The sequence below is a fragment of the Aspergillus ambiguus genome, assembly GCF_047715705.1.
Source record: "Aspergillus ambiguus strain CBS 117.58 unplaced genomic scaffold BDV59scaffold_4, whole genome shotgun sequence".
Classification (NCBI taxonomy): Eukaryota; Fungi; Ascomycota; class Eurotiomycetes; order Eurotiales; family Aspergillaceae; genus Aspergillus; species Aspergillus ambiguus.
In genome coordinates, this window is record NW_027395517.1 from 646,190 (window position 1) to 671,795 (window position 25,606).

Here is a 25,606-nt window from a genome sequence, read left to right on the forward strand (position 1 = left end):
GCCTTTGAATACAAAAGCGTTCATTCGTGATAATGAGCACAGGTCTCCAATCGACCTCCCTTCTCAACTTGATCAAAGTCCATGATTGGAGACAAAGGGCCACCGACAAAGTTTAGTCCCTGGCTAGAATGCACGCCATTTTGGGGTTCCTGGACACGAGGCTGACTCTGGCAGCGGTGAATCTGAATATTCCCCTGCTCCCAAAATCATTGTGAGTTGTCGTCTCATAAGCATGGACTGGCTCTTATTGGTACTTGCTGCATCAATTTTGTTGAATGAAGTCTAGATTCGCTTAGGTGGAGGCGGACCAGTCCCAGTTTGAACACTTGATCGACCAAAGTGGATATTCTTCTCTCGAAATTATCATCTGTGGGGATACGGAAGCTAGTTTATTGTGGAGGACAACTGCTGCAGGGTCCATAAAACCAACGGGATATCTAATTCCTATGGCTGTTCTTCTTATTTCCAGCGGCATCTCGGAGGTTTAGCTCGGCAACTACGGTAACATGTGAGCCCAAAGGAATCCATGATCCAAGTACAGTGGAGAAACAACGGGCAGATGGGGACGTGGCTGATCTAGGCTGGACTTAATCTGTGCTAGCTTGATGATCGACAGCAGCCTTCAAGCGGGGTTTTCAGTCTTGATTCCTATCCATGGTAAATATCTTGTTTTCTTTCTGAATCCTGGGGTAAAAGAGGGATGGGATTCTCATTCTCAGTCATGCAGTTAATTGTTTGACTCATTCCATCTCCAGTATCGCTCATTGGTGTGGTTACGTGTGCGGGATATGGTTCAAGGCCGGGATGGACGGGCCCATTTGTCGCGTCATTATCTCACCCAAGACGTCTTTGCGTAGCCACTTATGATCTTCGAAGAATAATCCAACTACACCGACTTGTTGCTACGTACATCCTGATAATTCTGCACATATAAGATATAATTGGTGGTAAAGCGGTCCAGCTGGTTTTCTTGTTTCACCCACATGGCCTCCATGGGACACATTTGGACCCCTAGATTGCAAAGACCAGTTATTTTAGATGTATTATGTCAATCAATACACGTTATTGCAAAGTCCGAGAATAATGCACCTGGAGTGACAGTACACTATCGCGTGGACGAATATCGGAGTCGGCATTGGAGCGGGGATGTGTTTTAACCGCATAACCGTCCTCGGTAAAAGAAAATATGGGGAAGCAGAGTGGAGAAACAGAGGAGGATCTTGAAAGGATGCAGAGTAAGTCACCTGAAATTGAATATCTTCAAATCTTAAGCTGGAATTAGCGGCTCTTACCACGACTGTACGTCATGATATCAAGTTCGCTATGGTTACTGAATGAAGACACAACTGAGACAGGGCGGATCAACTGCTAACATACTTGAGAAATATAAAAACAATAAGGAACCACGTTTATAGTCCCATAATTGAACTTGAGAAGTTCCGCTCAACAGTATTTGCTCCTTCGACCTCCTCCATGAGGTAAAGATGCTCTGTTACCAGCCTCGCTTGCCTACAATGGAAAAAATATTGGCGTACGGAGTACCTCCTGAGGTTACTCCTTACGGTTGAACTTTCAAAATGGACATTCATTTCAGTCATAATTTGTTAAATGCACTATATGCTCATAAAAACCATTATTATGGCGTATTTTATGCTATTCTGAAGCTAGGTACATATTTTTCAATTGGCCAATTACTGTATTATAACTCCCGCCCTCCCCTCCTTATAGGTAAATACGTCACTTAGAAGAGTTGATGGAAACACGGACTTGAGCACTTCACTAAGGCCATCGGTGAGGGGATTCAGGCCACTTAGATACCGGCAAGTTGATAAAAATCTCCCAGCCCTTTCCGCAAGCCTTTCTCCCATGCCACTCCCACCTGCTTCTCAAGCGAAGTTGTTTTCGAGATCCGCTTTCGAACCCACAATTCAATAGCGCCAATTCTGTCGCCTCCACAGCCACCGCCTGGTATAACACCACGAGATATTGCGCCGAAGAAGACCGATGCATCACTATATCCAGTATCCCAGCCAAGTGCATAATGCTGGCATTCCGAGAAATTAAGATGGCTTGACGCATGTGTTAGACATTCTCCACGAATCTTTTCCCGTTGGGTTTCCGCTTGTTGTAGTTTTGAGTCTACCTGTGACTGTGTAAGTGTGAGCCAAGCAGGAGCAGAAATAGCACCCGTGTCGACCTGATATCGAAACTTCCAAGAGTCATCATCAGACTCGGGCAGTTTGAATCCACAAAAAGCGGATCCGCAGGCTTTTGATGTCCATTGCTTCCCCTGGGTCTGACCGAAAGTCCTTAATAAGGTAGGATAGTCGGAGGATTTAACGCGGCTCCGGGTCTGGGTATGTAGTGCACAACTATACTCGCCCACATAGACATCCACAGCTGTACCCTGGGCGACAACATTCTCCTGACGAGGACCGAGCTCCTGAAGCTCATCCGGTATTCGTTGGATGATGGACATGGGGTCCATCGATCGATATTCCCCACCGGTATAATATCTGTGCGTATCCACGATAAGAGGACTTCTTCCTACACGAGTCGGGAATTGATTCTTCAACATAGCAAGATCGAGCGCTGCAGACAGGTTGCCTCCATCGCTGATAAACAGCGGCAAAGACGGATTGATGGAACTTGCAATTTCAAGAACTTCATCATACCATTTCTCAAGATCACAGGTCTTCCAATCTGTGTCACTTGAGATTTGCACTCCGATCACCTCGCTCATGGCGTGGAATGTAACCTCCTGGACGATGAAAGCGACGCAGTCTCTCGCAAGACTCCAGCTACTACCGCTAGGACAGGCGTCATTGATCGTCTTATTATCGTCCCGGATGCGTCCATGGTACCGGCCCGGGATTGTTTGAAAATCTATCAAGACGCCAATTCCGTGGTCGTAGCACCTACGGAGTAAATGTCTCACTGTGTTCCAGCAGTTTCTATACACCTGAGAAGGCTCCCCTGCAAAAGGCGTGCTCGAGCAGAATACAGGGCCAAATGTAAAAAAACCGACGGGTATCCGTATGGAGTTGCATTTGGCGACATCCTTAAGCCATATGAGGTCGTCCTCAGTCAGAGCCGTTAGCCAGTGAGACTCCCATTCCGACCTAGTGCTGTCGAGCCCTTTGGTGTCGATTGAGCTGTTTGCGGGATCAGCCAGACTTCACTCGCAAATAATATGGGAAGGTCTGCTACCCACCGTTTGATCTCTGTCAGCTCCTTTGTGCTATCGAGATCCGCTTCAAATGTGTTGTTGTCCGGCCATGGGCCATGCATGAAGACTGGGCCCAGATTTGTACCATGCTGATATCGATAGCGGAATATATCGTCTACCGATGGTGGATAAACATCCGGTGTGTCCATGGCGTTTTTCGGGATACTTAAAGCCGTGTTTAATGGCGATGTGTTTTCCGACTCCTATGGTTGAGATATATACTCAAAACGGAAGGGAAATAATTCGAAATAGCGAGATAGGGTTGGCTGCATGAATTGTCATTTATCTCAGGGACATCCCAAATATTGCTCGAGACAAGTCAACCGAGCGTTTCGCGTAAGTCCCTTGAAGTAAATTTCGCGTAAGTCCCTTGAAGTAAATTCGCCTGAGGCTAGACGATTGCCCAAAGAGGAAATCCCTCACAAGTACGAGAGAACCCACTAAGACGAGGGCTTGTAGGTGACTCTGCGAGGAAGTGCGGGTGCCCAGGGACTGGAGGTTGGTACAGGATTAATTGTTGAACCCAGAGAAGCCGGAGAGCTCCATCACTGACCGTTGTTCTCCAAGACAGAGAATGACGACCGCGATGGGAGCGCTCATCACGGGTTGACGTAGTTAGCGAGGGGCTCCGCATCTGACCGAGTCCGTCAAGGTTAGGTACGCCGACTACCTGCTGCCACACACCATCTCCCAAATTGTTCGGAACATCCTTTTTTACCTTCACAGCGTTCTGATTACCTTCTATTGCGTTAGAAATATCTTTGCTCTCTCCGTTCCCACGCCTATCACTCAAAACCCCGTGTCAATTTCGTTTTCTTGGTGGTTCGGCCATGAAGCTGATGCGGACACTGTACTAGCAAAGGCATGGAGAAAACACGGATCGCTAAGGTTCGTCTGCTCGTCGATATATCTTTGCGCTCTCCTCTGTGTCTCAATAAGTGATTGTCTGACGCTTCGTATTATCTTCATTCCTCACAGGTTGACGATGTGACCTTAGCGCGACGTGGTGAACAAGTTGTCGGCACCCTCCACCTCACCCCTCACCATATCATTTTCTCCCACATCCCTCAGCTACCGGACAATGCGCCTGCTCAAGGAGCCCCTATTCGACCAAAGGAGCTGTGGATAACATATCCCATCATTTCCTTCTGTACTTACCGACCCGCCCCGGCCGCCTCTCGTCAACCGTCCGCCATCCGCTTACGCTGCCGTGATTTCACCTTCGTCTGCTTCTACTTCGCGACTGAGAATAAAGCGCGTGATGTTTATGATAGTATAAAGACATGGACTTGCAAAATCGGGCGCATCGATAAACTCTACGCTTTTACGTACCAACCGCCGCCTCCCGAGCGAGAATTCAACGGTTGGGGACTGTACGACCCTCGCAAAGAGTGGGAGAGACAAGGTGTGGACCGCGATGGCCATTGCTGGCGGATTTCCCAGATAAACTCGGACTATGGGGTGGGTCTCTTGTAACTGTCCAAGCTATGCGTGGTGTTGACTCGGATCTTGCAGTTCTCCCCAACATACCCTGCTATATTTCCCGTACCCGCTGCGATCTCCGACAACACCCTCAATTACGCCGGGCGATATCGGTCTAGAGCGAGGATTCCTGCGCTGACATATCTCCATCCTGTTAACAACTGTTCCATCACAAGGAGTTCGCAACCCCTGGTGGGTGTGCGTCAGAATAGAAGTATACAGGACGAGAAGCTGCTGGCCGCCATCTTCTCAACTTCCCGAACGGAGAGGCCACTGGCAGATTTTACCCCTCCGCGCCTCGACAATGAGTCCTCGGGGTCTACGCAGAGCGACCTGTCCGGCAGTCAGGCAATCTCCGAATTCACGAGCGCGGAGGAGTTAGAAGATGAGATGTTAGCCTCTTTCTCCGGCGATGCGGAGGAAAAACCACAAATATACGGTGCTCAGCAACACAACCTGATCGTTGACGCACGGCCAACAGTCAACGCATTCGCCATGCAAGCAGTGGGGCTTGGTTCGGAGAATATGGACAATTATAAATTCGCTACAAAAGCTTACCTCGGGATCGACAACATCCACGTCATGAGGGATTCCTTGAACAAGGTCATTGATGCTCTGAAAGAATCGGATGTTACTCCGCTGGGGCCGAGTAGAGATCAGCTCGCGCGGAGTGGGTGGCTGAAACATATCTCCGGGATTCTGGATGGCGCGGGCCTGATTGCGCGTCAGGTTGGTCTTCAGCATTCCCACGTCCTAATCCATTGTTCTGATGGATGGGACCGTACGAGCCAGTTGAGCGCGTTAAGTCAGGTATGTCTTGACCCTTACTATAGGACCATGGAAGGCTTCATGGTGCTAGTGGAGAAAGACTGGCTTTCCTTCGGACACATGTTTCGACATAGATCTGGCCACTTGAACAGTGAGAAGTGGTTCCAGATCGAGAATGAACGAATTGGTGGCGACGCCAACAGGGCATTTGGAGAGGCTGGCGGCGCAGGCAAGGCGCTGGAAAACGCCTTCTTAAGCGCCAAGGGATTTTTCAACCGAGACAACACGAGTCGGGATTCTCTTCCTGAGTCGGAGGGAGAAATGCAGAGCTACGATTCTGACAGTGCCGGGATGCGGAAAACACCCAGTTCTGCACCAAAATCGGTCGTCTCGGAGAAAGAAGTGACGAAAGTCAAGGAGACTAGCCCTGTCTTCCACCAGTTCCTGGATGCAACATACCAACTGCTGTACCAACATCCGACCCGGTTCGAATTTAACGAGCGGTTCCTTCGGAGGCTACTCTATCATCTTTACTCGTGCCAGTTCGGGACATTCCTTTTCAACAGCGAGAAGGAGCGTGTGGAATGCAAAGCTAAGGACCGGACGCGAAGTGTTTGGGACTATTTCCTCGCTCGTCGGGAACAGTTTATCAACCCCCAATATGACCCGCTGATCGATGACCATAAGCGAGGGAAGGAGCGTCTGATATTCCCGCAGGTTAATAAGGTCCGATGGTGGAGTGAGGTGTTTGGCCGCACTGATGCCGAAATGAATGGCGTTCGCGCATCGAGTACAACTCCGCCTGTTGGCCGGGATGCTCCTACCCCCGAGCGGGCACCGGTTCTAACTGGCATAGAGACTGCTCACCGTTCCGTTGGAAGCGCGGGGAAAGGGGCCGGGGCATCTGATAACGAGCCGGATCAGATGGGGACGATGGCATCAGCGGTCTCCAGCTTGTCTCTGCCCAAGACACAAGAAGATGGTCAGGACGGAAAAAGGTTCAGTCCTCTGGAAGTTGAGATGCAATGAGCGACAAGAATAGTTCAATATCACGACTTGATGTATTTACGGTAACGACCAAGTATACCTAAGTATCCTAGAGCCAGAGCCAGTGAGAAGCAAATGTTTACTCATTGACGTAAGCGGTTGAAAAATGGTGCCTTACAGCCTAAGGCATGAATAAAACCCAGATAGGAAAGGCGCCGGGAGGGCGCAAGCGAGGGTTGAGCCCTCTCCCGAAGAGGAAAGCCCACTCCCCACTACCGCCGAACTTCTTCGAAATCTGACCTTTGACGGCAGCCGACTTACTTCGCCCTCGAACGACTTCCGCACCACCGCGTCCTCGGCCCTTTCTTCGACAACCCAATTCCATCTGCAGGATCGCAATCATGGCCGCTGTCCAGGGAGCTATTTCGAAGCGCCGCAAGTTCGTCGCCGACGGTGTCTTCTATGCCGAGCTGAACGAGTTCTTCCAGCGCGAGCTGGCTGAGGAGGGATACTCCGGCGTTGAAGTCCGTGTCACTCCCACCGTCACCGACATCAGTACGTCGCCCTTGAACTGGATTTCTTTCCTACCTCTGCACCACCTTCCTCAATGCCAAATGTATCCTGGGTTGGACACCGATCGGAGACCGGAGATCATCACGGAGGTGGAAGTGAGATAGAAAAAAGTTTCAACCCAGCGATACAGACGGCTGGGGTCAATATTGGCTAGGGAACAGGACACAATTTGACGCAATTGAGAAGGTGTCAGTTGAATGCTAATGAATGTTCTTTTCACAGTCATCCGTGCCACCCACACCCAGGAGGTTCTCGGTGAACAGGGCCGCCGCATCCGCGAGCTCACCTCTCTCATCCAGAAGCGCTTCAAGTTCCCTGAGAACTCCGTTTCCCTCTATGCCGCCAAGGTCCAGAACCGCGGTCTCTCCGCCGTCGCTCAGTGCGAGTCCCTCCGCTACAAGCTCCTCAACGGTCTTGCCGTCCGTCGTGCCTGCTACGGTGTCCTCCGCTTCATCATGGAGAGCGGTGCCAAGGGTTGTGAGGTTGTCGTCTCCGGAAAGCTCCGTGCTGCCCGTGCCAAGTCCATGAAGTTCACGGTACGTTTTGGGATTCTTTACAGAGGGTGACAGGATGGGGCTTGGGCCATAGACGAACGACTACGGTTCGAAGAAGGTGCATTTCGGAAACAGAATGGCTGACAGGTTTATCTCCACAGGACGGATTCATGATCCACTCCGGTCAGCCCGCTAAGGAGTTCATCGACTCCGCTACCCGCCACGTTCTTCTCCGCCAGGGTGTCCTTGGTATCAAGGTCAAGATCATGCGCGGCTCCGACCCCGAGGGCAAGGCCGGCCCTCAGAAGACTCTCCCTGACTCCGTCACCATCATCGAGCCCAAGGAGGAGCAGCCCGTCCTCCAGCCCATGAGCCAGGACTACGGTGCCAAGGCTCTTGCCGCCCAGCAACTCGCCGAACAGCAGCGTCTGGCTGAGCAGCAGGCTGCGGAGGCCCAGGAGGGTGCTGGTGCGGAGGCTTATGCGCAGGAGTAATCTAGTTTCTTTTATTAGGCCCTGCTCTTTTTTCTTCGTTCCTGTCGTCCTACCTCATTTCAATACCTGACGAAATAAAAGAACTACATGATCTTCCAAAACTGGGTTGTCTTCTCTGCAGCGTCCTCAAACCATTCCAGCTCTGTTCTTGGATCCCTAGTGAAAGACCTAGGTAGGAAAACATGATGTCCGAGATGAGATTACGGGGCAAATCGAAAAGGAAGTAGGCGGGTTCGTTCTGGGAGCGTGACGCATTACGGTTCATTTAAAAAGAGCAATAGCTGGCAAAAAGTTCAAAAAAATGTAAATGTGCTCATGGTATCTGGCTGTAGACGTAAATGTACGTAGCCGTGGCTCAGAACCATTTGCTTTTCGTGTTTGGCGATGGTATTGTGCTACCTGCCTACTGCTTTCTATAGAGTGGTTTGTGATGGTTTGCGCCCCCTGTTCTTGTAATCTTATTGTTCATGACATTTGCTATCTAAACATTTGTAGAATTGTATAGTTCTCACAGAATTCTATGATCTACACGCCACTCACAGGAATGCCTCGATGTTGATCTCTAGCGTGCTGACGGGGTACTTCAGTTCGTAGTTCTCCAGGACCGTAGGGTGCAGGATACCAAATGCACCGATGACGTGGTCCTTTCCTCCGACGCGGAGGTGAACAGAGGCGGCGTGGCCCGGGAAATAGGTAGCCTCTGTATTTTCGATCGGTCAGAAAATCCAACTCTCTTTCAAAGCACGCATGGGGATAGACCTACCGTCCAGCTCCTCGATCCAGTAGTGCGAGTCACCGATGGCGGGATTCTCCAGGCCCTCCTCGCCGGTGATGAATGCGCTCTTGAGCATAGACATGATACGGTCCAAAAGACCGTGAACGACTTCGAATCCGCTGGTCTTACCGTACCAAGCGGCAGCGAAGTGTCTCTCGTTCCGACTCTTGCGCTCCAGAGACAGGTCCTTGAAAGCAACGTCGCTGACCTCGAAAACCTTCATGGGCACCGTGTGGTGCTTGTTCTCCCGGATGGTCTTCAGAAGTCCGGGAAGGAGACTCGTGCGGACGACCTGGAATTCCAGGGTCTTGGGGTTGGACAACTTCACAGCGGTGTTACCGTCGTCCTTGCGGTTGAGCCAACCGAAGTTCTCGTCGTTAGAGCAAAGGATCAGAGGCAGCACCTCTGACCAACCGGCCATGGCGGCCTCCATGCGGACAATGTCCGAAAGCTTGTTGATAGGGAGGGGCTGGGCGATAGTGCCGGATTTGCTGGGGAAAGACCGCGGAAGGTTGTTGAAGCCGTAGGCAATGGCGACGTCCTCCATGATATCGGCTTGGTGAAGCACATCGGCGCGGGTCGGAGGGACCTCCACATCGATGAGATCGGGGGAGGATGCAGAGGGCTTGGCGTTGTAGGCCATCTTCTTCAGCAGATCGCAGATCTGACTGGCAGAGAGGTCCAAGCCACAGCATTGGTTGAGGTAAGAGATTTCGGCTTGAGTGGTGCGCGGCGACATATCGGGGACGACCCGGGTTTCGTTGTTGTGATCCGAAACCACCTGAATGGGCTCGATTCTGTCCAGTTTTAGTGGCCGGGGTTTGCCTTAGGAAGGGGAACCGCTCTTACGTGAAGGGCTCCGAGCAGTATTCGGAGAACATCGCGACGATCATCCGGTTGACAATCTCCACCTTGGTCTTGTCCAGAGCCGTGATTTCGATGAAAACGTTCTTAGTGTCCAAGGTAATCTTGGAGTGGTTTCCGTTGATGATAGGCGGGAGAGAGCAGACAGTCCGGTTGGCATCGTAGATGACAGGGTAGACGGGCGAGTCCCGGATAATATGAAGGTACTTGCCGAGATGCTTGTCTTTCTGTGATTTGGGTTAATATGTGTCCCGGGGAGTTGGCGGACTGCCAGGCCTTCGACGTACGTCGTAGAAGTTCATCAATTCCTCTCCGTTCATTTCTTTGGTTTGATTCAGCGGGGTAAACTTGATATCTTTTGGAGGCAATGCTTCATAGGTGAAGGGCCCTTGTATCGTGTCGAGGTCATGGGTACCGATGGAAACAAGTGTACGCTGTCTAGCAAGGTTCTGGTGAAGCTTGTCTTGCAAGGCGATGAACGACTCGTAGCGAGCCTGGTCGAATTTCACGTTGCGCAGGATGGCACCGGAGACAAGAGGTCGGACTTTCATAGTCTGTGCGTCGCCATTAGATTGATACCGTTTGTGAAAGGATTCCGCCACGCTCTACTCACATCCTCCTTAACAATAATCTTCTCCAGTTGTCCACTTGCGGGCTCGACCAGTCGGTAGTTGGGGAGGGGTCTCCGGCCCAAAAAGATGTTCAACATGAGGGCAATGCCCTCGAAGCACAACATGTCATACCTGACAAGTACTCAGTATACGTATATTCGGCAGAGGGTTCAGCTGGAAGGGGAGGGGCCGCACCGGTTGGCGGGGATTTCGATCTTGAGTTGAGGAGGTTCCTGCACCCCATCGACGATAGGTCTGTCCGAATTTGTGGTCTTGGAGTTGGCAATTAGTATAGGCGAATAAGGCGGGGTGGAGGAAATGGGAGGAATACGTCTTCGTCGAGCTCGATACCTGATCCCAGTAGTTAGCGGAAGCCCCGCAGACAGCATACTGTGTGACATACCAAATTCGAAGCACAGCTCATCGAACTCCTCGGTGGTATATCTACAATGGAAACGATCAGTCACTGATTCCCGTGCAAGATTTAGTATGGGAAGAATTGGACATACTCCCGTCCGAGCGCCTGGAAAAGCGCCGCCTTGTCGACGGAGATGGTGGGCATGGTGGGGGAATGTGTAGTGTTGGCGCTTCAACCGCACAAAAGAAACCGGAGAAAAGGGTCGTTCGATAGTCCTCCCACGATACCCAGGGATTGACTAATTTGCACGTCTCACGGAGCCTTCAAGAGACCGGAATCTGGTGGTGGGAACAGCGAGAAGGGCGAGGCGGAGAGACCGTTTAGACCGGAGGAGTCATATAATTTGCAAGAACATTTTCCCCTCGGCGGGCAGACAAAGGCGGTGGGCAGCCACGCCGGAGGGATGCGCACCGCCACAGAGCCTAACCCGCTTTGGGCCATCCAGAGATTTTTCCAGCGGGCGAACTTACGTCTTTCTCCCATCACCGCCACAGCTTGGTGCACCGACCACCACCACCACCACCACCACCGCCATCAACCTTCGCTTTGAGTCCGTCACCCATTCAATTCCCCTTGTCAGTCTATCTTCCCCCCTTCTCTTCTCCCTCTTCCATCTTCTCTCCTCTCGATCGGATTCTCATTATACCGTGGACCACTCCCCAAACCATTCTCCGTGTGGTTCTTCAAATTTCAATTGTTCTCGAGGTATGCTGCTATCGCTGACTCCTGGGGGTTGCTCTCACTGGTCCTGCGGCGGCCCAAACCCCACGAAACCTCGCTCCGGGACCTCAACGCAAACCACCACCTCTCTACTCTTTGCTATCCCTTCTAGTTCCACCACGGCGCTTCCGTTCTCCTCAGGCTAATTCCCTCCTCGATCAGGTGCTCGTCCGTGTCATACCTTCTATGATAGCCCCTCGTTTTTAGATCGTCTCCCCGCCCCAAAATATTCCCTGTGTTCGCGTGAGCTGTCGGATTCTAGCCTGAGCGAGGACGTCGACCGATCAGCTCTTAATTCCCTGTCTACTCATCTCTTCTCCCGATCATACTTCCAACACAAACAAAACCTTTCGCGATGGAGGGCCAGGGTGAAAACGACGAACTGTACCCCATCGCCGTCCTTATTGATGAGCTGAAGGTACCGAACACGCCCCGGCACCACCGCATCCTAGACACCCGTTTTCTTGTCGACCCTCCTGACCTCTCTCTTTGTAGCATGATGATGTCCTCATTCGTCTTAACGCCATCCACCGCATTTCCACCATTGCATTGGCCCTCGGTGCCGAGCGGACCCGGGAGGAACTGATTCCTTTCCTCGATGGTTAGTCCGTCCCAACAAAATGATAACAAGGAAACACCTGCAGTATCTTTCAGAAGGGCGTTTTTCTAACCGCCTTTCCTTCGCAGATTCTGTCGAGGATGAAGATGAGGTCTTGACCGCATTAAGTGAAGAACTGGGCAACTTCCTAGAATACGTTGGTGGTCCGGAATATGGCCATGTCCTTCTTTCTCCCCTGGAGAACTTGGCCGCCATTGAGGAACCCGTTGTTAGAGAGAAGGTATGAATGAAGCCACCGTTGCTCGAGAACTCCTTGCTCATGAACCCATCGTAGGCCGTCGAATCCCTCAACAAAATCGGCGAACAGCTGTCCGAAAAGCAGATCGAAGATTACTTTGTCCCGATGGTCCAGCGTCTGTCCAAAGCCGATTGGTTCACCTCGAAAGTCTCCGCTACCGGTCTTTACTGCGTGCCTTACAAGAAAGCGCCTACGCCCCTCCAGCCAACTCTCCGACAGTACTTTGCAGGCTTGGTGCACGACGACACTCCGATGGTGCGGAGACAGTCTGCCAATAACCTCGCGAAGTTTGTGAAGGAAATGAACACGCAAGTCGTCATTGATGAGATGATACCCCTGTTCCAATACCTGGCCAGTGACGACCAGGACAGCGTGCGTTTGCTTACAGTGGATATTCTGATTTCGATCGCCGAGGAGATTCCCAAGGAACAACAGCCCAGCCATGGCGTTCTGCTGACGTCTCTACGGAATTTGTTCGAGGACAAGAGTTGGAGGGTCAGATACATGGTCGCCGACCGATATGAAAAGGTATTCATCTCCCCCTCTTCCTTTCTGATTGCCTCATTACTGTCATATCTATGGTTCTGATGCCGGTTGCAGATCGCGAAAGCTGTACATGAGGAAGTCGTGACTCGGGATATGGTGCCCTCGTTCGTAAAGCTCCTGAAGGACACCGAGGCTGAAGTCCGCACTGCAATCGCCGGCCAAATTCCTGGTATGTATATCTCTCCTAGTGAGTCCGACCAGTTACTAAGTCCTCGAAAATAGGTTTCTGCAGCTTGATTGACCGTGAAACCCTACTGAACGAGATTATGACCAGCGTTGAGGATTTGGTTTCTGATCCCTCTCAGCATGTGCGTGCTGCTCTGGGTACTCAGATTAGTGGCCTCGCTCCCATACTTGGAAAAGAAGAGTAAGTACCGTGGTCATCTATCCAATCGCCCATAGATTCTAACCATGGGCGCAGGACTATTGCCCATCTCCTTCCCATGTTCCTTCAAATGCTCAAAGATGAGTTCCCGGACGTGCGACTTCACATAATCTCCAAGCTGGAGTTGGTCAACAAGGGTACGTTTAAAACAGACTTGCGGTCATGATGCTTGTGCTAATCGTTCCAAGTCATCGGCATCGATCTCCTTTCTCAGTCTCTCCTCCCAGCTATCGTGCAGTTGGCCGAAGACAAGCAATGGCGAGTGCGCCTTGCTATCATAGAATACATTCCTCTTCTCGCAAGTCAGCTAGGCGTCAAGTTCTTTGACGAGCAGCTTAGCGATTTGTGTATGGGATGGCTGGGCGACACCGTCTTCTCCATCCGGGAGGCTGCCATCCAGAATCTGAGAAAGCTCACGGAAGTATTTGGCGTGGATTGGGCCAAGGGCTCTATCATCCCCAAGGTCATGGCCATGGGCCAACACCCGAACTACCTCTACAGAATGACGACATGCTTCGCTGTCTCGGTATGTCTCCGACTCGTTGCGTGGTATTTGCTCTATCTGACAGATTCCAGACTCTTGCCCCAGTCGTCTCCCTGGAGATCATTGATACCTCCATCCTTCCCATCCTGGACAGACTTGCGACTGACGATATTCCCAACATTCGGTTTAACGTCGCCAAATCCTACGCCGTCTTGATTGACACTCTCCGACGGCTACCGGCGGAGGGCACTCTGGCAGACCTGGAGAAGTCCGGCAAAACTGCTACACCGTCACCAAAGGGTCAGGAACTTATTCAGCAGAGGATCATCCCCAGCCTGGAGAAGCTGCAAGAAGACGAGGACGTCGATGTTCGGTACTTCGCCACGACCGCTGCGGGCGGCCACGAGGAGGTGATGCAGACGTCTCCCTAGGCGCACCGGGCAGATGTTGTTTGTGTAAGAACCCGTTTCCATCGACAGTGAAGAGAGTGGTAATTAGGTGTCGCACTTCACGCTGCCTCGTGGGGATTCGTCGATTTTGCCGATATTAGAAATAGTCCGAGCGTCCGATTGGGATGAGATGCTCCATGGCGTTTTAAATGTAGAGTTCTTCTGGCCATTATCCATAGCCCAACGGAAAACAAATAACGATATTCACCCTCCGAGCACTTTCTTCGAAGGTCTCCTGTAGTATTGGCTAGGTACATCCGAAAATCCGTTGGTTGGGGATCATGTGATTGATTGACGACCATTCAGATGGATGGATTTAGTCAGTAGCCACGTACCTGTTATAGATCCAATGCGGTCTTTCCTCCTTTGATTATCGCCTTCTCTGCGTCTCTATTCTTTCTGTCTATTATCTGGGTTTTATCTATTCTCAATGGCTTTCGACTGGCCTTGGCATTTTGTGCTGTTGGCCTCGCCGGCAGAAAAACAGCAGCGAAGGGAACTTTTGGACCTCCGCGGGTTTTACGCCCAAGTCTCTGCTGTTATTGTAATATCGCTTCTGCGGCTGTATGAGAGCTACAATAGAGCGGTTGTGCCTATTGAAAAGACCCGGCCTCGGGACAAGCAAAAATCCTGGTGGAATTCACCCCCGGTTGCACGTTGGACCGAGACGCGCAGGCAATATGCTGTCGCTCTGATATGGTTAACTTGGCTTGTCGCCCTTTCTATGTGGAAAACAGGAGATGGTAAGTGGATCTTCTGGAGAGCATCATGCAAACAAACAAGCCACGGGGTTATGCGTGCACAAACGCTAAACTGCTTCCTTTAGATTATTTACATCTGACAAAAGCCTTGGGTCACGTCGGTCTGTCTCAGGTACCCGTTCAAGTCCTAATGTCTCCGGCTCTCTACCTCAGCGCTTCCAAACCCGCAGCTTCATCTGTCGTGTCTGTTTTGACAGGGATTTCCCAACCGACGCTTACAGCCTATCATCGCCTGTTTGGTCGACTGGTTCTCTCGCCGTTACTGGTTGGACATGCTGTATTGTACGTATCGTTCTTCGCCCAGTCGAGCCATCCAGAGTTCAGTTCGCTCCTTGCGAAACGCCTCCAGGATGACGATGTCCAGTGTGGTCTCTTTGCGATTATGGTGGCTGTCTCTGTTTTGCTGTTTGTCCGGCCCGTGGGAAATCCGCGGTGGCTACGGGGTTGGTCGACGGGCTCGCAGCGTGCGAAGCGGCAAGCGTTCTACATCACCCATCTCCTTCTGGTAGGAGTTTTTGCCTTGTCGGCGTACTACCACGTGGCACAAGCGCAGGGCTTTGTCCTTCAGGCGCTCGGGGCGTTTATTGTGAATGTGGGGTGTTGCTGGATCATGGCACGATGAAATTCGCCTTATATTGTAGATATGGATTCACCAGGTACCGTTGAGCCAATGGACGTTCATAGAGGGTGCGAGTGATAACAGGTTATGGGCAGCCCTATGTAAATAAACAGTTGACAATGATGTCAGCAGGGAGTTATCAAAGGTATGTCTGTTTCGGAAGAGGAATCGGACGGTAACCGCATGCGGCGGATGGTGATGATGCGGCCCATTCCGCAGAGCGCCAAAGTCAAAAATCAGGGTTTAAGAATGAAGATCGCCCTCTCCGCACCGTAATACGGCCAATTGTGAAGGATGGAAGTGGAACACCAGGAGGTACTCGGTACGTGTGCGCATGTTTGCAGCGATGAGATCAGGATGGTCTTTCTATTCGCATCGCGGCAGATCTCTTGGCGCCCGTGGGGCATCCGCCTACGTTTCATTCTCGACCCGGCGACCTGCTGTTTTGATCGTCGCCGATTTGGGGTTGGAACGTCGACTGTCGACCGGCTTCTTTCGTTCTTCTATACATTCTGTTTCTTGATGATATCTTGACAGGATCCAGTGCCTTTACCTTCACCTCGTCGGGTGTTGTTGTTTTTGTCTTGTTTACAACGCCGGTTGGTTCAATGCTGTTGCTGTCTCACTCGCATGCATAGCAACACTTGCTTCATGGCAGCATGCGACCCCTACGCCTACTGGCCCTGTTGGTAACGGCGGCTCTCGCCTGTTTCTCTCTATTTTATCTTCGACGCTCTAGCCCCTCCAATGGCTCTCTGGCCAGTTCTCTCCTGCCTACGCCGCATGATCCCGAGCCATCCCCGCCGTCGCAGCCGCCCACCGAACAACCGGCCGACGACGCTGGCAGCCCACCCCCTGTGGACGACCTAGTCCATCCAATCTCGAGCCTGGTGCAGAATGCCGGCAACGAATTCGACCAGCTTCGCGCGCGCCAGTCACGGAACCTGGCTGACGCCGTCAACGAATACCGCCGTCGCTACGGCATGAACCCCCCACCGCACTTCGACAAATGGTTTCAGTTTGCAAAGTCCCGGGGCGTCCAGTTGATCGATGAATATGACACAATTTACCATTCCCTCCTGCCGTTCTGGGCTCTGGAGCCCAGAAAGATCCGCGAACGAGCCCACGAAGCCCTGGGCTTCGACAATTCCATGCTCGGAGTCCTGATTCGCGGTGGAAAGGTGACCTTGGTCGAAGGAGGCAGTGACGGGCAAAAATGGCAGCGCCAGGCGACCTCGGGGATGCTGAAGGACTTTGTCAAGTACCTCCCCGACATGGATCTGGTGTTCAACGCGCACGACGAACCTCGGGTGATCGTGCCCAGCGAGGACCTGCAGCGGCTAGTCGCGATGGCCAAGGACCACGCTATCCCGCAGGCTTTCCAGAACCCGTCTCCGGTCAACGCCTGGTCGCCCAAACCGGCCGACCTCAACAAGGGCGACCGTATCGACGAAGTTCGCGTGACGCGCTTCAATCGGTTTGCGCATCAACCCACGTGGACCAGTTCGCGGGCCTCCTGTTCCGTAGATACGCCTGCCCGATCGCTGGATGAAAATGCCACCGACGCTATCAGCAGCTATACATACGGCGAGCTGGGGTTTATCTCCAATGCGACGGCGTTCTCGGATATCTGCAACACGCCTTCCCTTCGGTACAAATATGGCTTTTTCGACCGTGCCAATGCCTTCGATGTGGTACGCGACCTGTTCCCGGTCTTCTCGCAGAGCAAGATCTCCAGTTTCCAGGACATCCTCTATCCCAGTCCCTGGTATTGGGCCGATAAGGTGCCCTATACCGCAGACCTCGATTACAAATGGGAAGAGAAAAAGGACAAGATGTACTGGAGAGGCTCGACAACGGGTGGGTTTTCGCGCGCAGGAGGCTGGCGACGACAGCATCGACAGCGATTCGTGGGCAGCGTCAATGCGTTGGACACGGCCAGGATCCTCGAGAAGAATGGTCAGGGTCTGTGGGAGTCGAGGGAGGTGAACCGTCATTCGTATCAGGACATGTTCGATGTCCAGTTTACCTTCATCGGCCAATGCGACGCGGAGGATTGTGCTGCCCAGAGAGAATACTTTGAGGTTGGGCCTCCGGTGGATCAGCAGGATGGTTGGGCATATAAATACCTAGTGGATATCGACGGGAATGCCTTCAGCGGTCGGTTTTATGCTTTCTTGAAGAGCAACAGTCTCATATTCAAAGTCGCTCTCTTCCGTGAATGGCACGACGAGTGGCTCAAGCCATGGCTCCATTACATCCCCCTGAGCCTGACGGGCGACGAGCACCTGGAAACCATGCGGTATTTCATTTCAGAAGAAGAAGGCAGAGCAGCAGCTCCCCGACTAGCCCAACAGGGCCAAGAGTGGGCCAAAAAGGCTTTACGAAAGGAAGATATGGAAGTATGGCTTTTCCGATTACTGCTAGAGTGAGTGATTTTTGGATGGATGTCTCCGTACGACTTGCTGACAGTGTGATAGGTACGGACGCCTGGTGGACGACAACCGAGCAAACCTAGGATTCACAATGTGAATCGTTTTCTAGCTGCGTCTTTCTTCCTTTCCTTCGCCTTGACACAATCAGACTTGTTATGGTTGTGTCGATTTCCGCGATGTATTCACGATTTTTCACCTTATTATGCACTGTATCAATACCCAGGAGTCAAGAACCAGTGGAGTACTGTTTGGTTGAGTGCCTGATTGCATTTACGAGGAGCTGGCGTTTTGCTTTTTTTTTTTTTCTTTTCCCGTTTATTTGACTGTAACGTATACCTACCTAACCTGTTGTTTTGAATGGATAGTTAGACGAATAAGCCGTCCGAAGGGAGATACGCAGAAGAGTAGATGATAGATGCCTGCATTGTCAGGCCGCAATATACCCACCCGTCACATGCACCAGATCCACCGGGATGAGGTAATGGTTAGATCCAGCCAATGGCAGATGCGAACGCTTAGATGGAGCGTCTTTGGTGGCGGCGGAGATCATTTACGCTTCTTCCTCAAGCTCCCCGCTGCCTGTGGAATGCAAGCAACTAAGAGGCCGAACGTTGTCTTGTTTGAGCGTGATTGACTGCTATACTTTGATTGCTTGTTGTCTCACTTTCCAGAAGTCTCTGTCGCACAGGTTACTGACAGCTGACTCCCCCATCTCCTTTATTTGGACATAGAGACCTCCAGTTCCTGCTCGATAAACACCCTTCATCATGGCAGTCCGACTGCTGGACGGCATAAAGGCCATGGTGCTCTTCGGCTATGGTTTATTTTCCCTTGGGCTTTACATATTGATTGGCATCCAGGGTGGTTATTTCTTCAAACGACCCACCGAGAAGGAAAGCTTAGAGTTACAGCTAGGTCAGTATGCTATCTACAGAAATGATTTTGCCATTGGTATCTGGCAACAGATTGTTATACTGACTTGGAAACATGTCCCAGCGCGCAATCGCTTCTGGGATCTCTCAAAACAATACGCCGGCCTTTCTCACCAGATCCTCACCTTGCGCAACGGATTCAAGTTCCACTATGTTTGCAACGAGACTACGCCCGCCGCCGATCCCAACAGACCACTGGTCATCTTCATCCATGGGTTCCCTGATAGTTGGGCGGTCTGGCGCAATATTGTCAGCTCAAAAAACCTCCAGGAAAACGCTACTATTGTCGCTATTGATACGCCTGGCTATGGTGGTACCGATAGCCTCGACAAGTACACGGCCACCGATGTGCTGGAGAGCTTGACCGAACTCATCATCACTCTCAGGGCTAAATATGGAGTCGATGGGAATTCCAACCCCCGTCAGCGGAGGACAATCATCGTGGGACATGACTGGGGATGCGTGCTTTCCACGCGTCTTGCGGCCGAGGCTCCCGAGCTGGCTGACCGGTTCATCCTGACCAACGGGCCTTTTGTATGTGTAATCTCGGCGTGGAACGGTTTGGTCTTCCTAAGGTGGATGTCGGCTAACTCGGTGTGCAGATTCGGCATTATTTCTCCAACATAGAGCGGCTAGCATCCTCGGCATTCAAGATGCTAAGGACCTCTCTGCGCACGCCGATCCAGTCTCGCTCCACGATCCTCAAGGCGCTAAGATCTATGAAGCCGGTTGCCCGGCAGATCAGCCTCTCTGGGTACATCTTCGCCATGCAGCTGCCCCTTGCGTGTGTGCGATATCTCGGCTCCGGTGGAAACTTTTTCTTCCTGAAGATTGTCCACAAAGCATCCTACGGCAAGACTCCGCTCACAGATCGAGAAGCTGCGGAGTGCATGGCGAGTTCGATCGGCCCGTCTATTGACGAGTGTCGGACACAGACGGCCGAAGGCGACGAATACCCCGTCGCAATGGCGAAGGAGCGAGCTTACGGGAACTTTGCGCACATGGCCAAGTACTACCGGGAAGGACTGGCGCTGGCTCGCTGGAACAAGTCCGTCCAGACCATCACGGACCTCCACAGCATTTCGAGCGGGAAGGGGCTGCACAGAGCTAGTAGTGGAGCTGGGATCTTCGACGATGGACCGAAAGGAGCCCTGAAGGCCCCGGCTACCGTTATCTGGGGCAAGAAGGATCTCGCTTTGGACCCGCAGCTATGTCTGGATGGAATTTCAGACTACCTTGTGGCCGATAGCCAGGTCATCGAGCTCCCCCGGTCTGGGCACTTCACTCCGTTGGAGAGGGAAAGTGCTCTGGCATTGGAGAAGGCTGTCGAATGGGCGATTAAGGGGGAGGAGAAGGATATTGGAGCGGTTCTCCAGCAATGCTATCCGGAAGCTGTGCTGAAGGTTCGCAAGTGAGAGGACTTGAGATCACTCTAAGTCTCTATGTCATGAAGCTCTTTTCGATGTTATGGTTATCTTGGAGCGATGCAAGATGTGCATGTTGTGCTTAAGGGAAGCGCCATGTATATCCCCGGCCTGGGCCTGTCTGGGGTACTCCCAACGCCCGTCAATCCCATGAGCAGACAAATTGCGATTCTGGCATCGTACGCCGTAGTCCCGGTGCATTTTAAACCAACCTGGGACCGACTGCGGGAGCTATTCTGAGTAATTCAGGGGCTGTCTTATCTATCCTGGCGGCATCGTTAAGATTCCGGATATGGTGGTATGCGTGTACTGTAATTAGCGTGAATAACAGGCGGATTTACAAAAGGTCTCGACCTGTAGACTCTCGCATCTTTTTATTTAGTATCTTCCCTTCCAATCGTTTACCCCTCCCTGTCTTGTGTTGCGCTGACTGTTTCCGGTGTAGGCGGAATTAGCTTACCTGGGGGTTTAGCTTTATTTGGTTCGAAAGGGGGAGCGAAGCTTCCTATCGACTTCAACTCCTCTACAAGATCACCCCCCCAACGGTCGCAATGGAGAACCTCTGATTCCTCCCCGGACGCGAGTAACGTCTGACCAGATGCACCTGGAAAACACATCGCATGGGCCGCTAATAATATCCACCTCGTACAGGTCCCCTGCAGGCTTATGCTGGTGAGCGGGGTTAACGTCACCCGTTGTTGCAAGAGGGGGGAGGGAGAACTGTAATTAATCTCTACCCCGTTCGATATTTCGGCCACCAGATCCGGGAGCTGTCTTTCGTCTTTCCTTTGTCTTCTTCGGCTTTCCCTGCTGGCTTTTTTTTTTTTTCCCTTCCCCCATTTCGTCCTCCAGCCGTGGCATTCTGCGGTCTGCGTCCCAGGACTGAAGCGGACGCGTCTCCGACGTCATGTCCGCCGCCGATGGGAGTGCAGTATATTGCACGGTATGTCTTCTCCGCCCCAGGGTCACTTCATCCGCAAAGCTAATCATCTCGCAGCTCCTGTTGAGCGATAATTATTTGCCGGGTAACTCATTGGCCCCTCAATGGCTGTCAATGCCATCCGTCTGATCGTTCAACCCCTTCCCAGGTGCCGTCGTCCTTGCCCATTCCTTGCGGGACAGTGGGACAGAGGCCAGGCTGGTCGTCCTCTACACACCCGACACCCTTCAGCCGGCCACGATCAATGAGCTTCAGGTATGACCGCTCGTATCCAGCGTCCCTAAGATAATCATCTCCGAGGTCGCTCATTTAACCCGCAACAACTCCCGTCCAGACCGTCTACGATGAACTCATACCCGTCCATCCAACCATCAACAACGCCCCGGCAAACCTCTGGCTCATGGATCGCCCCGATCTGATAGCCACGTTCACTAAGATCGAGCTCTGGCGACAAACGCAATACAAACGTATAGTGTACATTGATTGCGATGTGGTTGCCGTGCGCGCTCCCGATGAACTCCTGTCCCTAGAAGTCGACTTTGCCGCCGCCCCCGACGTGGGATGGCCCGACTGCTTCAACAGTGGTGTAATGGTTCTGCGACCCAATATGCAGGACTATTTCGCCCTTAAGGTGCTTGCCGAGAGGGGTATCAGCTTCGACGGCGCGGACCAAGGCCTGTTGAATATGCACTTTCGGAACTGGCATCGACTAAGCTTTACGTATAACTGCACCCCGAGTGCAAACTACCAGTACATCCCCGCCTACAGACATTTCCAGAGTACGATCAACATGGTACATTTCATCGGTGCCCAGAAGCCCTGGAATATGCCCCGACAGGTTTCCCCTCAAGAAGCGCCATATAACCAGCTTTTGGGCCGATGGTGGGCCATCTACGACCGACACTATCGCCCCGTAGTAGCTGTGAGCCTTTCCTAGCCTTTTGACGTTCCGGGGGGTGTACAACTGACACCTTTAGACTCCGGCTAGTGGGACAGTTTTGAGACCCGACGCGCCAACACAGCAAGAATACGGAAGAGATTCAACTCTGAAGACCCCTCAACCGCACATCAGCTGGCACGTTCCGCAGGTGCAGCATGTAGAAGGATCCGCTGGTCAAGACGTTCCAGATTCGCAACACAGTATACTACAGCCGGTGCCGTCGGGACTCTCTTCGACGCCGCAAGTATTCTTCGATGGTAACGAGCACGATGTACAGCATATTCCTCCTCAACAGCCTCTTAGCGAAAGCACATCACATGGCAGTCAAACATGCTCCGATATAGCTCCACGCCCAGCCCTAGGCGAACAAAACAAGCCTGAACATGCGGCTCCAGTGCTGAGCGTTGTACCGCAATATGTCCATGGAGAGGAGCACGTGTCAACATACGTAACCAAACATACTGGTACGACAACAGCGCCTACTCCAACGCAAGAACACACAGAGGTAGAAAGGACACAAGTGGTTTATACGGAATCTACACATCCAGGTGAACCTCAAACCTATCAACAACCAGCTGAGCCCGTACTCCCCAGTGAGCTACATCGACCAACCACCGAAGAACCAGAACCAGAACCTCAAGGATTTGAAGCCCCCAAATCCGAATGGGATGCGTCGCGGTTGGTACCTTAGTTTCCATGACCAGGCGATCTCTCATACTCACTTTAATCAGGGAACCTCCTCCACGGAATACCAAACCGGAAGGAATTGCCTTGGAGAAACGGACATATCAAATGTCTGACGACAGTCAGCTCTTCCAGCCCCCGCCATCTTATCCGGAAGCACCCAAAAACATGTACTACGAGGTCCCCAAGACCAAGCCCGAACCGACCAAACTAACGCAAATATTCCCCTGGGAAAGCCACGCGCCAAAGCCGACCCGTGTTTTCCTGGACGACGAGCACAGCTCTGTTTCAGCCCCAAGCACGAAGCCTTCTATAGGATCCACCACCCAGGTAGCGGAATCAGCGCAATCGGCCAGATCCGTGACATCATGGTCGTCCGAGGAGCCCCAACCGCCCTCATCCTACTCATGGGAGACATATTCCAGGTCCAACGCGTGGGACGAGGTCCCCGAAATCCAGGAGTACATCCAGTCCATCCAGCAGCCGCGCAAGGCCAAAGTCCAAGTCTTATCAGGAGCCCCCGGACCATCCGCCAGCCCGGCCCCAGGTCCCACCGCTATCCGGCTGACCGATTTCCCCAGTGAAGAGGAGCGGCCCAGCCTTCCCGTGACGCCAGCGCCCATCCGGCGGCCGCCGCCGTCGGCTTCTTCCCGTGAGGACAGTGAGATGGCTACGGAGCAGTTCCCAGCCGCACAAGGAGTTCCAAACCAGGAGGACTGGGTGGGTTTCACGGTTGATGTGTTTTTGCATCTGCTACGAGCGACATACTTATACTGGACATTGACAGAATCCATCGGTGCGCCTCGAGGACTTACGTCGGCGGCAATCTGAAGTCCTGCAGGGTCTGGACTTGCTTCGTGGGCGGGCGAGACACACTTCACCTGGATAGTCGTCACTTGTATATGGGCTGCAGTGATCTTTCACGGCGGGATATGGTGTCGTGCTTATCTTAATGCTCCTCGTATTCTGTTATTCTGTATATATTGCTCTGACAAGGCAGCAAACTATGCGAGAGAATATGACGGGCACTTTTTATTCCTTTCATATAGTCATTCCTATCAGATACTTCTCAGTCAGTGAATATGTGCATTGATAGTTATTGCAGCCTTCCTTGACACAAACCAGAACTAGGTTAGCAAGTGCAGTTCTTATCCAAGGCTCGCGAGGCAGTTTGCATCAGCCAAAAGATGGGTACGGAAGATGATGAAACTTCGAGAAGCCGGAGATGAGAGGCCTCCAATAAAAGGTTTGTATTTATCTCTATTAAACTTGATACTCAATGAAACTATGCAACGAACTCCAGGTGAGTAAGAATGCATTGAAACGCCAAGGGCAGAAACGCACCAAAGAATAGACATGCGATGGATTAGAAATACACATGCAATGAAATTAATAATGGCAGGAAAGGGTGGTCGGTTGAAGCCGAGAAAGTAAAGTCAAATGGGTCTTTCCTGGACTGTGTACAGGAGGAGCCCTCATGGCCCAAGAGCCGGGAGTCGCTTCCCCCTTATCGAATAGAAGTGGCTCTGTTTGATGTGTTGTGCCTTGCCTGTCTTTCCGTCGAAGACAGAAAACCCATGTGTTGCCGCATTGGGGGGCGTGTAGACTGGAGAGAAGGATTAGCATACGCGGGGAACGGCCATCAGACGCTCCAAGCCAAAACTGGCCCGAGTAGAGAAACGTACGGTGCAATGATACAGCAAAGTTATTGTGATCGGGATTGGAGATTTTGTGGAGGCCCAGCTGCTGCTCGTCAGATCATACCCTGACAAAAACATTGATGCTACAAACCTTGTCTGACATGTATGTCACCTGGTTCTCGCCATACGTCGTCTCTTTTGTGATCCGAGGAGGGGATGCCTGTCCATGTTTGACTTTGTCTTGATCGGGCCAGTCGTAGAGGGTTTCTCGAAGGGAACCCTTTAGGATCTATGTAGAGAATTAGGATTTGGTCAACTTTGAAGCCAGCCTCCATTGTAAAGAATCTTGTTATACCTTCATGATACAATGAGCGTTGGCATGGTCGTGAATGGCACTTCCTCGCCCTGGAGACCAGACTAGGATGAGCTGTAGTGACAACAAGTATCAGCAAATGCGGACATAATGGCCATCGCCTATCCGGGCACGCTTGGAACGTCTGATAAATGCATATGCACGATCCCAAAGACAGCAGCTACCCTAGCTGAAAAAAAGAAAAACTATTATTAGGTGAAGGGTACAACTTACCAAGTTGCTCTTCCCATTACCCTCGTCGATGAGGTTGCGGGTGTAGGCTTTCTGGTGATCTCCCAAAGCATACTGAAGCCATTCATCGGCTTTGGAGGTGTAGCGCTCCATCAAACGCTGGATCTCCAGGGGGTCAACATCATCGGAGTCCAACCCCGAGCTCGGACCTAAAGCTGCGCTGAGATCCTTGGCCAGTTCTTCAAAGGCATTGCTTGGCGGAGCCGAGTTGGACGAAGCTGCCACACTGCCAGACTCAAGATAAGGCATTTTCAGCTACTGATAGACGTATAGATCTCCGGTATTCACGTAATGCTCCCTTGTAGGAAGTTTGAGCTTTTGTAGTTGGATACCGGAGATCAATATCAGGAAGGAACCGATGTATCCGAAGAAGTAATCTGTCCGGTAGCAACGGGAAGGGAAAGGGTATGAAGAGTGTGCACAATTCCAACGCTGATGGCGATTTATATATATACTGGAGAACAAAGGATATTCAATGAACAGAGAACATC

General features: G+C 51.9%; 6 protein-coding genes across 6 annotated transcripts; 4 read left to right on the forward strand and 2 right to left on the reverse strand.

The window, feature by feature from the left end:
• Positions 1-4,093: 4,093 nt before the first annotated feature.
• Positions 4,094-8,027, forward strand: BDV59DRAFT_191173 (protein-tyrosine phosphatase-like protein; the record flags this gene model as incomplete). The annotated part of the gene is made up of 6 exons (XM_073691859.1): positions 4,094-4,117; positions 4,208-4,690; positions 4,745-6,477; positions 6,858-7,021; positions 7,262-7,575; positions 7,695-8,027. 6 exons carry the CDS (start codon positions 4,094-4,096, stop codon positions 8,025-8,027), a joined length of 3,051 nt encoding a protein of 1,016 aa, XP_073551406.1.
• Positions 8,028-8,469: 442 nt separating this feature from the next.
• BDV59DRAFT_171132 (phenylalanine--tRNA ligase subunit beta) lies at positions 8,470-11,040 on the reverse strand. Its single transcript, XM_073688531.1, has 9 exons — positions 10,787-11,040; positions 10,681-10,721; positions 10,609-10,628; positions 10,473-10,549; positions 10,280-10,409; positions 9,954-10,220; positions 9,652-9,893; positions 8,791-9,599; positions 8,470-8,727 (listed from the first exon to the last, which is right to left on the reverse strand). The coding sequence occupies exons 1-9, from the start codon at positions 10,837-10,839 to the stop codon at positions 8,564-8,566; spliced, it is 1,803 nt and encodes a 600-aa protein (XP_073551407.1). The 5' UTR covers positions 10,840-11,040; the 3' UTR covers positions 8,470-8,563.
• Positions 11,041-11,227: 187 nt separating this feature from the next.
• On the forward strand, positions 11,228-14,350 carry BDV59DRAFT_171133 (protein phosphatase 2A structural subunit TPD3). The gene is made up of 10 exons (XM_073688532.1): positions 11,228-11,400; positions 11,578-11,833; positions 11,911-12,016; positions 12,103-12,254; positions 12,309-12,800; positions 12,873-12,987; positions 13,041-13,185; positions 13,240-13,340; positions 13,392-13,729; positions 13,780-14,350. The coding sequence occupies exons 2-10, from the start codon at positions 11,771-11,773 to the stop codon at positions 14,116-14,118; spliced, it is 1,851 nt and encodes a 616-aa protein (XP_073551408.1). The 5' UTR covers positions 11,228-11,400; positions 11,578-11,770; the 3' UTR covers positions 14,119-14,350.
• Positions 14,351-14,478: 128 nt separating this feature from the next.
• On the forward strand, positions 14,479-15,636 carry BDV59DRAFT_110347 (ferric reductase-like transmembrane domain-containing protein). The gene is made up of 2 exons (XM_073686597.1): positions 14,479-14,879; positions 14,963-15,636. The coding sequence occupies exons 1-2, from the start codon at positions 14,567-14,569 to the stop codon at positions 15,517-15,519; spliced, it is 870 nt and encodes a 289-aa protein (XP_073551409.1). The 5' UTR covers positions 14,479-14,566; the 3' UTR covers positions 15,520-15,636.
• A 539-nt stretch (positions 15,637-16,175) lies between these two features.
• Positions 16,176-23,760, forward strand: BDV59DRAFT_191177 (putative capsule-associated protein CAP1; the record flags this gene model as incomplete). Its single annotated transcript, XM_073691860.1, has 7 exons — positions 16,176-17,841; positions 18,948-19,417; positions 19,486-20,286; positions 21,582-22,169; positions 22,270-22,865; positions 22,919-23,609; positions 23,659-23,760. 7 exons carry the CDS (start codon positions 16,176-16,178, stop codon positions 23,758-23,760), a joined length of 4,914 nt encoding a protein of 1,637 aa, XP_073551410.1.
• Positions 23,761-24,346: 586 nt separating this feature from the next.
• Positions 24,347-25,364, reverse strand: BDV59DRAFT_191178 (putative cysteine dioxygenase Cdo1; the record flags this gene model as incomplete). The annotated part of the gene is made up of 5 exons (XM_073691861.1): positions 24,347-24,477; positions 24,557-24,614; positions 24,663-24,800; positions 24,867-24,938; positions 25,098-25,364. 5 exons carry the CDS (start codon positions 25,362-25,364, stop codon positions 24,347-24,349), a joined length of 666 nt encoding a protein of 221 aa, XP_073551411.1.
• Positions 25,365-25,606: the final 242 nt, after the last annotated feature.